Genomic DNA, 16,550 nt, shown 5'->3' with positions numbered 1-16,550 from the left:
TGCTCCATAGGTGACTTCAAGGTCATTTTTTGGACCTTAGGACAAAGGTGCATACACTGGCCTGACTTGCTAGAGCTGGAGTAAAAGTTCTCCAAAGTCAGAGGAAGGAGCTCAAGTTGCATCGAGTAGAGGTTTAAGAATACACTAAGAAGAACTCTGTGGAAGTCAGGGGTTTCCCCACTGTGGCAGCCTACCAAGAGAGAGTGCTAGCCTTAACCTTTGTGACTCTTCCTTATAAGGAAGTGCAACCTCCTGTCACTACTGGATTAGGTGGTGCCATTTCTGGAAATTCTGGTATAGCACACTACCTTCTGTTAAGTGGGCAGGAATTGGGTCTACTCACTCTACTGTACTCTCCTAAACTGCTGGTACAGTGCTCAAAAGGGGGAAAGGAAGGATAGAGGAGAAAGAGGAATCAATAGGTTCAAAAGTAGAGGCTTCTCCCACACTGCCCTCCTGGTCATCACCAGGCCCTGGAACCTGGTAAAAATATTAATAATTGTGGTATTTGTTGGTACTTACTATGTGCCATGCCCTGGATTAGAGGTAAAATAGATTGGAGACAGTCTCTGTTCCAAATGGCGTTCATAGTCTAAGAGGGAAGGAAATCAGGTTTTTTGAATCCTCATTTTACAGATGAGGTAACGAAGGCACAGAGAAGTTAAGTGATTTGTTAGAGGTCCCAGAGCAGATAAGTGGCAGAGTGAAGACTAGAACCCTAATCTTTGGACTCTCAGTCCTGTTCTGTTTCCCCTAGGCCACGCTGCCACGGTCAGACCCCAGCACCAGAGGGGGGCTGAATGAACGCCCCCTCCCCCAACCCTGTTATGAAATCTTGTGAAGCATCATGTTCCCCTTAGGCTTTGCCTCGTCCCATCCACCTGGGCAATGTGGTGGGCACCCTACAGGTCTGTACAAGGATCCATTGCCCAAGATCCATTGGTGCTGACTGGCTATTGCTACTGAAGAAATGAGCCAAAGTACCTAAGTGCTTAGGGGATTGAGGTATGGTGAATGACTGAGTGCTTAAGGGGTACAAACTCTCTCAAGTGCATGGGTGACACAGTAGGGAGGGAAAATAGGATGGTGAAATGAGAGATTAGGCAGGGGTGGTTTCCCAAAGCCCTGTGAGGACCAGAAATGAATTGGCAGCATCCTCATTCTCTTCCTCCACTGGCTGGCGGGGGGCAAGAGATTGATCCATATGTTGACTCCATTTTTTATGCCTTTCTGGTTCTAAGGGGTGAACCGGGTAGCTGGATATCACCAGTCCACAAGGGTTTCACATGGGAACAACAGGAAATCTGACTGTGGGGTACCTAACTCTACAGAATACCCACGTCTCCACGAGGGGCTCCATCCCCAGCCCTCAATTCTGTCCACACAAAGCTTCCCTGAGCAATGTTTCTTCCATATCCCTCTCCATGACAAGTGGTTGGAACAGCAGAATGGATGTTGATTGGCAGCAAACACCAGCTAGCCACGTGGCCAGTCATCTGACTTTACAATGCAGAGTATGATTTTCCCTTGGTGCTCCTATAGAGCTAAATGCATTTAATCCATTTTTTTCCCAAATCTGTGGCAGTTCCTGTCGCCCGTTCTTAAGGCTGAGACAAGGAGTGAAAGGTCCTACAAACTTGGGAGAGAACCCCAAAGACTCTGGAGCAAGTGGAGAGTTTAAAGTTGCTTTCAGAGAAATGTTTTAGGATCGTGTAACTTTGACTGCTTCTGCAAAATGGTGGCTGTGACACCAACACATTAGACTTACCCAAAGGTGGAACGTCTGAGTTCACAGAGGTACATAAAATGAGGAAAAGGAGAATGGGATGGCTAGGGATGAAGAAAGGGCATGAGGAAATTCAAGTAGAGATATTTCACAGGGATATTTTTTGCAAATGGCTTGCAAGGATATACCCATCTCTGTTTTCTCCATTTCAACCAATAGTGTTGTTGCCTGGAAATTATACCTCAGTTGGTTTTCCACAGCTCTTTTACAATTGTTATATTTTGTCCCACAATGTCCATGTAAGGTAGAGTGGAGCAGGGATTTCCATTCAATAGATGAATAAACTGAAGCACTGACCAGTTCAAGGAACACCCCATTCCTTCATACCTTATTAGAACATTTGCCCCCTCCCTTTCTCCTTCCTTGACTGTCATCTTCAACAGTTGACTTTCCAGTGGGTTTTTTCCCACTGCTTTCAAACACGCTTATATATCCACTATCCTAAAAAAAAAACCCTGTCTTAACCCCATGGCTCCCTCTAGTTATCATCCCACCTTCCTCCTATCATTTCTCGCCAAACTCCTTGAGACAGGAATTATTGCTGAACTGTACTTTCCAAACGCTTAGTACAGTGTTCTGCACACAGTAACTGCTCAATAAATATGACTGAGTGAATGAATGAGCGATGTTCACATCCCCGCCTCCATTTTCTCTCTTGGAGTTTTCTCCTTAATCCCCTCCAATCTGGTTTTTGCCCCCTCCACTCCATGAAAACTCCCTTTCTAAGGTAACCAATCACCTTCTTTTCACCAAATCTGACAGCCTCTACTCCATCCTAATCCTCCTAGACCTCTCATCTGCCTTCTACATCATGGACCGCCCCCTTCTTAAAACTTTATCGAACCTTGGGTTCACTGACATTGTCTTCCCTTGGTTCTCCTCCTATCTCTCTAACCACTTCTTCTCAGTCTCTTCTGTAGGCTACTCTTCTGTCTCCCACCCTCTGACAGTGGGGATCCCTCAAGGCTCAGTTCTGGGTTCCTTCTACTCTCCACACCCACTGCCTTGGAGAACTCATTCACTCCCTTGATTTGAACTAACATCTCTATGTAAATGTTTCCCAAGTCTACATCTCCAGCTCTAACATTTCTCCTTCTCTCACAGTAACACTTTCCTCCTGCCTTCAGGACACCTCTACATGGATGTCCCACTGACACCTCAAACTAAACATGCCACAACAGAACTCTGTATCTTCCCATTCAAACCCCGTTCTCCCCCTGTCTTTCCCATAGCTCTAGACAATGTAACTATTCTCCCTATCTCACAAGCCCATAACCTTTGTATTGTTCTTGACTCATCTCTGTCATTCAACACAAATATTCAATTTATCACCAAATCCTGTCAGTTTTGCCTTCACAACATTGCTTAAATCCATCCTTTTCTCTCCATCCAAACTGCTACTATGCTGATACAGGGCACAGACTCATCCTATCCTGCCTTGATTACTGCATCCTGGCTTTTATACCAGCAGTGTATGGGCAAGTTTCTGATTCCAAACCCGTATTCTTAATATTGAAAAGGAATATTTAAAGAAGACGTCATCTTATGATGCATTTCAACTTTAGTGTTACAAGACACCATCTTGGATTTCAACTGGACATATTCTTTTTGCCATATTCTTATTTGATCATTAACATCTCCTTCTGAATTCAAGTCACTTTAAAACAACCAGGAACCTCCATCCAGGATTACCTTTCTGTCGAAAGGTAAGAATTAAGGAGAAAAGAAGGAAGAGAAGAGGTTGATGTAAGTGAAGAAAATTGTGATGCTTATGATGAATAAGATGAAAACTATCATGATCCCTTTCTATCACCTCCACAGAAATAGAGCTGGATGTAGTATATGGATTGAGGGAAAGGAATGGGCCTTGGAAGGGCAGTCTAGATGAGAAGACAGAAAGATATAGCTAAGTATTCCCTTTCCAACAAAGAATGCACTCTCTGTTGCTGTGCTCCCATGGATCTGATCAATCCGTCCATGATCTTTCCAGGTGGGGAGAGATGGGAAGATATTACAGATATTGGGGATTCCAGGGATCCTTGTTGTCTGGTTCAGAGATAGTCGCACAAACAAGATGGTGGGCTCCTAGAGTCTAACCAGTGACTTTACAGAAGGTATGTGGGCAATGTATTTAGAGGACAGGCAAATTGCTTCTCAAGTCTGGGATCCCTATATGGAGTGGGATCTCCCTCTTCCTATAGGACATTGGAGTTTGGATACCCAGGGATCATTAGTGATGAGCATCAATGGTCCAAAGAAAGAGTAACAGGAACCCAGAAATAATACAGGATCATAAAACCTCAAGTCATCCTCCTTGATAAAATTTAAAGCCAAAGTAAGACCGCTGTTGATGGAATAAAAGGAAACAAAACAAGTAACGAGGAGCAGGATGGTCTGGGTAGCTCTGGTCTCTGCAACGGACTTGGAGGAGATGCTGGTGTTGTGGATGTGCTGGACTTGTTTACGGTGTCGGTAGAGCACAAGCACCATGTAGCCACTGGACCAGCTCATGAGGAACACAAAGATGACATCTCGGAGCGTCTTGACTGTTAAAAAAGCAACATTATTTAAATAATTCCCCCGGACCATGCTAATACAACATTTTCTGCTGTCAATATGGATGGTGAGAGTGATATTTTTGCTGTTTTCAATAGATTTTAGTATGTTCATTTCTACCTTGAGGTTGAGGACCCAGAAAAAGAGAAAGGCAGGGAGGATATACCTGGGGAGGCTGCATTTGAATTGGGTCCACAGGGAGGTGCTGGGACTGATGGTGATAGCCTGAAACACGCTCAGGAGACATGTGGTGCAGATGGAAAGGCCCCGGGACACTCTCCTGATGTACAAGACAATCTGGCACCCCACCACTCCCAGAGAATAATCCCAACTGATGGCCAGGAACATCCCTGGGGCCACCTGTGTGAGAAGTGTCACCGTGTTGGCCATGGTCAGATGGGCAAGGATCAGGTCAGTGGACTTCTTGTGATGGGCCTGGGAACTGAAGACTCTGGCATAAAGTATGAACAGTATTGAGTTTTCCAGAAGCCCAACCCCACTCTGAATAAGGAAAAGAATTATGAAGACCAGGTCACTCAATAGCATTTTCTTGATGTATTCAGAATGGCCACTCTGAAGCACCTTAAATAACAACTTAAAAGCACTCATCATGGCTAAACCCTCAAATGAGATCATTTGTAGCACAGTGGAGAGTGGTTAAGCCTTTTCTTCCTGGCATCATGGTCAAATTCTGGATACCAGCCCACTGGGTGAAGCGTCCAATAGAATGACATGGGTATCTGTGATGACTCTTTGGATATTCCAATGCCTGCAATCTCCTTCCCTTAAAAACAGAAACAAAAACATAAACACACTCAAATTCCTACACAAAAAGGGCCTGGTGGCATATTGTTTTAAAAAACCCCGTGTCTGGAAGAGAAAATGTATAGTGTAATTTGAAAGTCTCTGGATGAAACTATGTTCTCTCACGTGTCAAGCCCATTTGGGTATGCATAAAGTGCAGGTGGACTTGACAGTTGAGGACTACATCCTCCTTTAATCAACGAAACTTTTTCCTGAGTGTCTTCATTGTGCAGAACATTGTGTTAAGTGCTTGGGAGAATATCATAGAGTTAGGTGCATACAAAGTGCAACCACTGTCTCTGATTTGAATGTAAGCTACTAGATTGTAATCTCCTTGAAGACAGATTTTGTCTACCGTCTCTCTGATCACCATATTCAGCCATTCACTTTCTAATGGCTCTTTCCCCATGCTTTCAAACATGCTCATATATCCCCTATCATAAAAAACCCTCCCTTGCCTCAGGGCTCCATCCAGTTATCACCCCATATACCTCCTACTATTCCTCTCCAAACTCCTTGAGAAAGTTGTCTACACTGCTGCTTCCTCTTCTCCTCCTCCAATTCTTTCACTAATCCCCCCCCTCCAATCTGGCTTCTGCCCTCTTCAATTCACAGAAATATCCCTTCTAAGGCCACCAGTGACATCTTTCTTGCTAAATCCAATGGCCTCTACTCTATCCTAATTCTCCTCGACCTCTCAGCTATCTTTGAACTGTGGACTACTCCTTTTCTCCCTGAAATATCATCTGTTGTATTGTGCTCTCTCCAAACTTTAGGACAGTGCTATGCACACAGTTGGTGCTCAGTAGCTACCACTGACTGATTGATTAGCTATCCTTGCCTTCACTAACATTATCCTCTTCTGGTCATCCCCCCTTCTCTCTGGCCACTCTTTCTCAGTCTCTTTGGCAGCTTTCTCCTCTGCTCCCCATCCTCTAACTGTGGGAGTTCCTCAAGGCTCAATTTTCTTTCCGTTTCTATTCACATTCTACAGCCCCGGCCTTGGAGAACTCATCTGCCTCGTACAGGCTCAACTACCATCTCTAAGCAGATGATTCTCAGATTTCTCTCTCCAGCCCCGACCTCTCTCTTTCTCATATTTCCTCCTGCCTTCAGGACATCTCTACTTGGATGTTCAGGTGACACAGCAAATTTAATAGGTCCATAACAGAACTCCTTATCTTTCCACCCAAACCCTGTCCTCTTCATGTCTTCCCCATCACTCTAGAAAACACCCCTATCATTGCTGTCTCACAAGTCCCTAACCTCAACATTAACCTCGACTCATCCATTTCATTTCAACCCACATACTCAGTGTCACCAAATCCTGTTGGTTCAACCTATATAACATCTCTAAAGTCTGCCCTTTCTCCTCAATCCAAAGTGCTACTACACTGATCCAAGTGCTGATTTCCAGCTACAACACAGAGCACACAACTTGGCCCCCACCCATCACAAAGAATTCCAATCCATCCATTTTCATTTTTATACTTTTAGTATAGCTGCAGAAACAGTCACCAATCTTTGCTTCTATTTCTGCCAGATTTCCATGGACCAGTTTCTTTGCCTTTGCCTAATTCCCTCTCATCAGTTTCCTCAATGTCCCTTTGTTTTTCCTTTGAATCCCTTACCGTCACTCCCCACAGTCAGAATGCCTTCCAATTTACATCACCTCACTTCTCCAGGGTTGAGTCAATCCATGTCTTTTTCTTTGTCCACACTCACAGGCATTACTCTGGCTTTCCATTTAAAAGCTGCTCAACCAACTTCTAACGTTAAATGCCAGAGGCCTGGTAGAGATAAGGGAGGCTGCCTTTCCTAATTTTCACCTGTCCCAAATGATCCCTATCCTTACTGAAACTAAAAATCTTTCTCTCTGAATCACTGTCTTATTCAAAGACAAAGGATCTGGATGACTGGATGATGCATGTGTACCTAGCATCAGTTCAGCAAATATGATCATTGGGACCCCATCACTGCTGAGAAAATCACTGTGGCAATCTCTGCCTTCCTTCCCGCCATTGAGGGATCCAGCTACCAGCATGTTCCATGGCCGCCTGACATATGTTTCCAGACACTCTTGTACTCCTCTATCACCGCCAAGTCTTTGTGAATTTGCTTGTGTTTTGTTTTAATGTTTCATCACTCCTGATATGTCTGCCTCCAATCCCTTCTCTGTGCTTAAATTGTGAGCCCCTCAAGGGATAGGGACCATGTCCAATTCCTACCTGTGCATTTTCTCCCAGCACTTAGTGCAATGCTCTGTACACAGTGAGTGTTCAATAAATAGCATTGATTGATTGATTGATTGATAACCATTAGCTCTTCCCTTCAACAGTCTACCAATCCATCTGGCATGTTGTGCCACCTTTATACCAGCTAGGCAAGCTACCTTGTGGTCCCCCCCTTAATGTTCCAGTCCCATATAGGTCGTGTGGATTGTGTTCAACCTGATTCACCTATATCTACCCCAGGGCTCAGTACAGTTTCTGGCACATAGAAAGTGTTTAACAAATTTTAAAAAATTAAAAATCTCACACCTCCACAGTCTTCTGCTTACCCGCTCACTGAAGGCCTACACCTTCTTCCTTTGGGCAGGCACTTATTAAACCTGACACATAGACACATAATTGCATATGTTGAACTTGGTCAATGGCAAGTCCCTGCTTCACTGGATTTCTAGTGGAAAGAGCCCAGGCCTGGGAGTAAGAGGACCTGAGTTTTAGTCCAGATTTTGCCACTTACCTGCTGTGTGACCTTAAACTACTCACTCAGATGTGCTATGTCCCAGTTTCCTCCCCTGTAAAATGGGGATGCAGACCTGTTCTTCTTTATACTTGAACTGTGAGCCTCTTTTGATAGCGGGATTGCACCCTACATGATTATCTTTTATCTACTCCTTGCTTAGTACAGTGCTTAGGACATAGTAAGTGCTCAATAAATACTAGCATATAGTTTATTCAAAATCTACATTGCCCCTGCAGACTATTTTAGACCCCCATTCCCTGTAGCCAAAAGCATCATTTCTGCCATAAGAAGGATCCATGTTCAGGGGAATTAGAGAAAGGACAGTCCTTTCACTAACCTTATCAATTTCTACAATTCCTATTTGAGACTTTTCACTTTTTTGAAGTGTTAGGAGAATATAAAAATGACTGTTCCTGACCTTTTGGGGTTTAGGAAATTCTGGGGATGATATCTGTAGTTAATATTGAAGAACCCAGTTCAGAGATTGGGTATAAAGTGGAAACATTGGTAAAGGAAGGCATAGGGATAAAAAAAATGGCAGGGAGGATTTTGTAAAATTAATTTATTGACTCTATAATACTCCTTTGATAGAGGGATAGAAATGAAATATAAACTGATAAATCAATATGGGGAAGGTTGGAGTCTTGTTGTGAACACCAGTTGAGCCTCAAATCTGAGATTTCAATTAGAGGTAATGATACTTGATCAAATTTGTGTTACTTTAGCTAAAATCAATGTAATCCAGAAGACAGTGAGTAAGATAAAGGATAAAATGTGCCAAGTCCATTTTACTAGTGATCAATAAATTAGAATTGTTACAGGAGGTCAGCATGGCATAGAGCATGGGCATGGTTTCTAATCCCAGCTCTGCCACTTTTCTGCTGTGTGACCTTGGGCAAGTCACTTCATTTCTCTGTGCCTCAGTTACCTCATCTGTAAAATGGGGATTGAGATTGTGAGCCCACATGGGACAGGGACTATGTCCAACCCAATTTGCTTGTATCTACCCAAGTGCTTAGTACAGTGCCTGGCACATAGTAAGCACTTAGCAAATACTATAATTGTAATTATTTTTATAATTGTTGTTATTAATGTTTAGAAAAATGGTGGAGTGCCCTGTTCTAGAGATTAACATTATTTTCAGTAATATTGATATATCTCAATATTCACCCCTTCTACTCTTTCTCAGTCCCCTCTTTTCTCCCATACCCAGACTCCAATTTTCGTGAGCACATGGATGTGAGGAAAAGGGCTGAGGGAGCGAGAAGGGATGGGCAAAGACACAGAGATTAGGGAAGAGGGAAGTCAGAGTCAAGAACTGGACTCAAGGATTAGAGAAGCAGAGTGACCTAGTGGATAAAAAACGTGCTTATGGGTCAGAAGGATCTGGGTTTTAATTCTAGCTCTGCTACTTGTCCTCTATGTGACCTTGGGCAAGTCAACTAACTTCTCCATGCTTCAGTTATCACATCTATACAATGGGGATTAAGACTGAGCCCCATGTGGGACATGGACTGTGTCCAAGCTGAATAAGTTGTACCTTCTCCAGTGCTTAACACAGTGCCTGAAACAAAGTAAGAGTGCAACAAATAGCATAATAAAAATATGTTTCTGTTTTTGGAGAATTCAAGGCCCTTTAGATAAGCCTGCTGTGGGCAGCAAGTCCAGGAGCAGACTGTAAGCCCGTCAAACGGCAGGGACTGTCTCTATCTGTTGCCGACTTGTTCATTCCAAGCGCTTAGTACAGTGCTCTGCACATAGTAAGCGCTCAATAAATACTGTTGAATGAATGAATGAAAGGAGCAGGTAATGGACAAATGCAAAGAACTCAGCTCATCCCAGAAACCAACTGCAGGAAGAGTTAATTCTTTTACACCACCCCAACCCTCAGAGTTCCTGAGCCCAGACTGCTCCCACTTTGTTTCTCCCTCCCGCTCCCATATTCGAGCTTGACACCTGAGGGCACTCACCTGGGTTGGTCTGTTCTCCCCTGCCACATGCTGGGCAGAGAAGGGTTTGCTTTTTCTATACCTGAAAGGGCAGGGGTAGGGCAGCAGTTATAGCTTGACTGTAAGAGCTCAACATCCCCCAGGACTACAATTACAGTGTCAACTGATGGTGCTGTGGCAGATTCTGTAGTGGGAGTCTGAGATGTCTCCAAAACAGGGACTAACTTCTCTCCCTGTTGGAAATGCTCCTTGAAATAGCACTAAAGCTTGAATGAAATAATCGAATAAATAATTCTGGTAATAATGAGATACAGAGTGTCAGCTGAAGAGTAAATCCTTTGCCACTTGAGTGGTGAATATTGGGTAACAGGGGAAGGGTCGTGATTTTTCTCAGAAGCCTAGCACTAAAAGTGATTTTGAGGTAATTATAGTCCAGTCCCCTGCCTCTATTTTGTCCTCGCCTTCATTAATATTATCTGGGTCAGGGGAAAGAATTTGGACTTGATTACAATGCATTGCAGAGATGGGGTAGAGTTTATGATGAGTGTGGTTTTAGGTTTGTCAAAATCATTCTATTGTTAAGGACTTACTTTATGCCAAATCCTAGGGAAGAGATAAGATAATCAGGTAGAAAATAGTCCCCATCCCATATGGAACTTGCAGTCTTAGAGAAGGGAGAACCAATATTGAATCCCCGTTTTAAAAATGAGGAAACTGGGACACAGATAAATGAAATGATTTTCCCAAGGTCACACAGCAGGCAAGAGGTGGCAGAGCTGGGTTACACTGTTTTCTTTCTCCAAAAATGGTTCATGAAGCTTCAGTACAGCTATAGTTTTGTCCAAGAGCTTTCCATATTTGTAATCTCATTTTGTTATATTTATAGCTTTGTGGGGTAGGGTGGGCAGGGATTATTTTCTCCACTTTATAGATGGAGAAATTGAACAAGAGAGGTGAAGGAGGTCTGAGGTTTAATACAACCTGTCAGTCACTCTGGCAGAGCCAAGATTCAAACCTCAGCCTCCTACCTCTACTTCCTTTCTTATTCTACAAGACTCCACTGCTCCCTAACACAGCAATGCAAGATGCAGTTGGCTGGCCCTAAAGCATCCTAAGGACCAGAAATGACATCTATTGTACTGTATTGTACTTTCTCAAGCACTTAGTACAGCACACAGTGTGTGCTTAATAAATGACATAATTTGATTGATAATCAAAGAGAATTCTCCTTGTGCCATTCTGAAAACAAAGACACTTCATTGGACTATGGCTCACTGAAATTTTTGGTGATACAGCAGTGATACTGCAATTTGAATCACTGGATCTTTTCTGTCTACTGCTTTTTTAGGTGAGTAGCTTAGTATGGGACTGTGCACATAATAAGTGCTCGATAAATACCACTGACTCATTGATTCAACTTGGTTCACCTTGAGACCCTGGTGTGAGCTGATGTTAAGGATGACACCTAGAGGATCATAACAGTAGCAACTGTGTTGACAATTGCATTTCCCCTCATAACCAGTAAAGCAGGATAGAACACATTCTAAGTGAGTGGATGAGGAGAAAGGAAAGGAAGAACGATGGGATAGTGGGTTAGAGGGCATGAGGAACTAGTTTGGCATTCAGCCATCCCACTACCATATCCTTGAGTATATTTCCCTCTACTTTCCATGAGGGAAAGCAGTCTGGAACCCATATGTTTGAGTCTAAGATTAAGGGCGAATATCCATTCCAGTGGGGAGGAAAAGGGAGAGAATGCAGATTCCTGACTCAGTTCTCTCACTGTAGGATTTACCAGTCCTTGTGGTCAGGAAACAAGGGGTGTCAGGCATATAGAGAGACCCTCTTTCCATCATCTTCTTCCTCCTCCTGACTGGCCTTTACAGTGGGTCTTTGGGCAAAGAATTTGGTAAATTGCCCCTACCACTTCCCATCAGGCAGTAATGTAACTGAATTATGAATGGAGCCATACAACAAATATAATCACTACTTTGTTCACTGAAAGTTTATTTAAGACCCCCTCTCTTGACAGAGAAGATCTGCCACAATTCACCAGTGCTATACAAGTGGAGTACTGTGAGTATAATTTTGAAGAGTCTTTTATACTTGCCTTTGTGAATCCAATACCATGCATCAAAGAGTTCATAGTACCTACTCGAAACATCCATGGTATAGAATGCCTACAGTGGACAGATTATTGGACTGAGCACTTGGGGGAGTATTACAGTATGTATACACAATCCCTTCCCTTAAGGATATTATAATCTAGTTTACAAAATATCTGAGCTGGTGAGTGAAAGCAAAGAATTTGGGAGAGGACCTTAACTTGATATATTAAATTGAAGAAATAGAGTTTTAGAAATGGAATAATTGCCAGTGAGGTAAATATTCAAATAAAATATTAAAAGGAGATTTCCAACAGATTTGTAAATATAACTGATGGGGAGAGTAGTAGTAATAGTATTTATTAAGCTCTTACCATGGGCATAGGACTGTGCTAGACACGGAGAGAGAAGACAGGTAAGAACAAGCACTGAGTACAGTGCTCTGTGAACAGTAAGAGCTCAATAAATACTATTGAATGAATTAAACATGGTCCCTGTTCATTCGGTGGCTTACAATCTAAGAGTTTAGGTCCGGTGCCTGACACATAGTAAGAACTTAACAAATGCCATTAAAAAAAGTGGGGAAAAGCGATTGGCCATAGGTACATCAGTAGTGATATTTATGTATTATATATATTTTATATTTATGCATTACGTATAGACACCCAGGAAGGACTCAATAAATACCATGATGATGATGATGATGATGATGATGATGAAGAGAATCAGCGTGGCCTGGTGGAAAGAGCATGTGCTGGGAGTCAGAGGACCTGCGTTCTAATCCCATCTCTGCCACTTGTTTGCTGTATGTCATTTAACTTCTCTGTACCTTAGCTACTTCATCTGTAAAATGGGGATTAAGACCATGAGCCCGACGTGGGACCGGGACTCTGACCATCCCAATTATCTCGTATCTTTTACCCAGTACTTAATACAGAACCTGGCACATTGCAAGCACTTAACAAATACCATAAGAAATGAGAGAAGTGGAAAGTTGGTGAGAGAATAAAGTTGGTATGGGTATGGCTCCTGTCTTGTTAAGTGATACTCTATCATGATCAACAAGTAGGGCTGATTGGTCACCTGGCTGCCATCTTCATTGAGAACATCTTCACTGGAAATATGCAGTTGAGAATAGGGGAGAGTAGTGGGTCTACATTGAAAGGGCAAGACAGAGAAGTGAAATCTTCCAAAGCAGTGCTCTCAGCGGAGGTTTCACTGGTCCTCCTCTTCTAGCATCTCTTGCTTCCTATCACTGGCATCTTTACAGAGAGTCAGTGGGCTGAGAAAGAGGCAGGGAGGTGACCTGCTGTTCTTGGCTGGAATCCAGGGGACCAAGTGTTCCTCTTATCTTTTTCAGGACACCCTGTACCGTGGGGACCCGGGGATCTTTGCTAATCAACACAAAGGGACAGAAGAAGGCATAACAAGCACCGAGAAATAATACTGGGTCATAAAATCTCAAGTCGTTCTCTGGCACAAAATACAAGGTCAGGTTGAAGCTGGAGTTGATGCAGTAAAAACAAACAAAGGAAATGACCAGGAGCAGGATGGTCTGGGTGGCTTTGGCCTCTGCAGAAAATTGCGGGGAGAGGCTGTTGCTGTGGATGTGCTGGACTTGCTTCTGGTGTTGGTGTAGCACCACCACCATGTAGCCACTGGTCCAACTCATGAGGAACACAAAAAAGACATCACGCAGAGTCATGAGGCTTACAAAAGCATCTTGTTTCAAGAGGCTTTCCCTCTGGGAACTAGAACAGGACTTACTTCTGTAAACACTGACAGTGACGGTGTCATTCCTAATGGCTACTACAGACTTCAGAAAATTAATGTCTATGAACAGATTGAGAATCCAGAAGAAGACAAAGGAAGGGAAAATGTAACTGGGGGCTCTGGGTTTGAGCTGGACAAAGAGGGAAGTGCTGGGACTGATGGTGATGGCCTGGAAAATGCTCAGGAGACACGTGGTGCAGATAGAAAGGGCCCTGGCCACCCTTCTGATGTACAAGACGATCTGGCATCCAATGGTGCCTACGAGAGTCTTCAGTCCAAAGGTCATCACCATTCCTGGGGCACACTGGGTGAGAAGTGTCATGGTGTTGGCCACGGTCAGGTGGGTGAGGATCAGATCTGTCAACTTCCTCTAATAGGGATGAGTGATGAAAATGTTGATGTACAGCATGAGTAGGGTTGAATTGCCCAGGGGCCCAAGGCTAGTCTGAGCCAGGAAGAAGATAGTCCAAACCAGGTCACTTACCACCATGTTCTTGATTTCTGCTAAACTCAGAGGACCTTAAAATGACAAACCCATTAGAATGTCTCAATGATGAAACCTTATAAAATAGAATTTGAGAAACTTAAGATGGTTGTTATACTTTCTCCACTCATTTTTCTCTCCCCCAGCTCTCTTTACTGATTTGGGAACTTTTCCCTCCACTGAGACTGAGTTATGACCTCCTTATGGCCATGACCTCCTTATATCCATGGCCAGGTGGCTATCCTCTCTACTGATTATCCTCGACTTCTTAGCTCCTTAGACTCCCTCCTCCTCAAGATACTATCAGGCTTTGGTTTACCTGAAATAGAACTAACCTAGATCTCCTCCTACCTTGCTGCCATTCCTTCTCATTTTCACTCTTCTGCCTCAACTTACTCCAAGAGGGGTTAAACAAGGCTCTGCTCTTGATCACCACATTTTCTTGTCTCTCTAAACTCAGTGTTTTAGGATTTCATCTATTACCATGATGTAGATGATGACTGCCAAATCTATTCTCCCAACCTGGCCTTTCTTTTGGCCTGCAATTTTTCATCTCTTCTTGCCTCTGGGACATCTGATCTTGGAAGCTTCACTGCTACCTCCAACTCAAGATGTTCTACATGTAGCTAATCACCTTGCCCCTAAAGCTTCTCCTAACTTTCCCGTCTTAGTCAATAGTGTGGCCTAGTGGCTAGTGTATGGGCTTGTGAGTCAGAGGACCTGGGTTCTAATCCCATCTCGGCCACGTGTCTGCTATGTGACCGGGGGCAAATTACTTCACTTCTCTGTGCCTCAGTTTCCTCCTCTATAAAATGAAGATTAAATACCATTTTCCCTCCCATTTAGACTGTTAGCCCCATCAATCAATAGTATTCATTGAGTGCTAACTATGTGCAGACCATTGTTCTAAGTGCTTGAGAGAGTACATACAAGAGAATTAGCAGACACGTTTCCTGCCAATAATGAACTTCAGTCTAGAGGGGGAGGCAGACATTAAAATGAATAAATAATTTGTAATAAATAATTTAAAGATGTGTATATAAGTGCTGTGTAGTTGGGGGTGGGGCAAATATCAAATGTCCAAAGGTCACAAATCCAAGTGCATGGACAACACAGAAGGAAGAGTGAGACAGGAAAAAGAATGCCTAATCAGGGAAGGGCTCATGGAGAAGATGTCACCTTAATTGTGCTTTGAAGGTGGAGAGAGTGGTGGTCTGGTATACAAGGATGGGGAGGGAGATCCAGGCTAGTGAGAAGACATGGGAAAAGGGAAGACACAGCAAGACAGATGAGATAGAGGCTCAGTGATTAAGCTGGCACCAGAGGAACAGAGTGTGTGGGATGAGTTGTAGTAGGAGATTAGTGAGGTGAGCTAGGATGGGGTGAGCTAATTGAGTGCTTTAAAACCAGTGGCAAGGAGTTTCTGTCTGATGCGGAGGTAGGACATGTAGGACAGGGACTGTTTCCAACATGAATATTTTGTATCTAGCCCAGTGCTTAGTACAGTGACTGGCACAATGTAAGTGCTTAATAAATACTACGATTATGACCAGCTTCCTCCCTATCTTACAGGTCCTTGATGCCATTTTGAAGCCTCTCTATCCTTTCACTCTCACATTTAATCTACTGCCAAATCCTGCCCATTATTATTATATAACATTGCGGCCGCCCACCCCTTCTTTTTCTCCCAAATGAATATCACTTGAGTACATGTTTTAAGCTACTGTATCATTCTCTTCACTAGTCTTTCTGCCCTCCAGCCTCTCCTCATGCCAATCTACAGTACACACTGCTACATGAATCATTTTGCTGAAATATCACTCAGCACGCATCTCTCCACCTCTCAAAACCCTCCATTGGCTTCCCATATCCCTCTGCACTAAGACAAAACTCTTCACCATCAGTTTCGAGGCTCTTCAGCTCAGACTCTCACCCTAGCTTATATTTCAACACCTCCATTGCTTTCCCCACCCCCACCATCAACCCCCTAATTCACTCTCTTCCCAACCTGATCTTCTAATGAGACCTTGATCTTGACTCCCGCAACTCTGACTCCTTGTTCATGGTGTTCCCCCAACTAGGGACTCCCTCCCTCCCTAAATCCATCAGACCTCAGCTCTCCCCATAGTCAAAACCCTTCTAAATTCCACTTCCTCCAATAAATCTTTGCTGATTTATTCCAAACACCCCAAGTTATATCAGCCACCTCTTGAATCTAGGTGTTTTTTAAGCGCTTACTATGTGCCAAGCACTGTACTAAACCCTGGGCAAGATACAAGATACTGGGTTAGATACGAAATATTCAGGTTGGATACAGTCCCCGCCTCATGTGGGCCTCACAGTTT

The 16,550-nt window shown here is 43.4% G+C and overlaps 1 protein-coding gene and 1 pseudogene across 1 annotated transcript; both read right to left on the bottom strand.

Moving 5' to 3' along the window:
* Positions 1 to 3,955: 3,955 nt before the first annotated feature.
* ORNANAV1R3162 (vomeronasal 1 receptor ornAnaV1R3162) lies at positions 3,956 to 4,888 on the bottom strand. The gene has a single exon (NM_001253554.1). The coding sequence runs from the start codon at positions 4,886 to 4,888 to the stop codon at positions 3,956 to 3,958; it is 933 nt and encodes a 310-aa protein (NP_001240483.1).
* On the bottom strand, positions 13,213 to 14,211 carry ORNANAV1R-PS3421 (vomeronasal 1 receptor ornAnaV1R-ps3421 pseudogene; annotated as a pseudogene).

Source organism: Ornithorhynchus anatinus, chromosome X5 (genome assembly GCF_004115215.2).
Source record: "Ornithorhynchus anatinus isolate Pmale09 chromosome X5, mOrnAna1.pri.v4, whole genome shotgun sequence".
NCBI lineage: Eukaryota > Metazoa > Chordata > Mammalia > Monotremata > Ornithorhynchidae > Ornithorhynchus > Ornithorhynchus anatinus.
Note: the sequence above shows the minus strand (reverse complement) of the source record. Positions and strands in the feature narration are given on the sequence as shown.

Excerpts from the sequence above, each read along its gene's own strand:
- ORNANAV1R3162 (NM_001253554.1), bottom strand. The coding sequence starts at position 4,888 with ATGCTATTGAGTGACCTGGTCTTCATAATTCTTTTCCTTATTCAGAGT.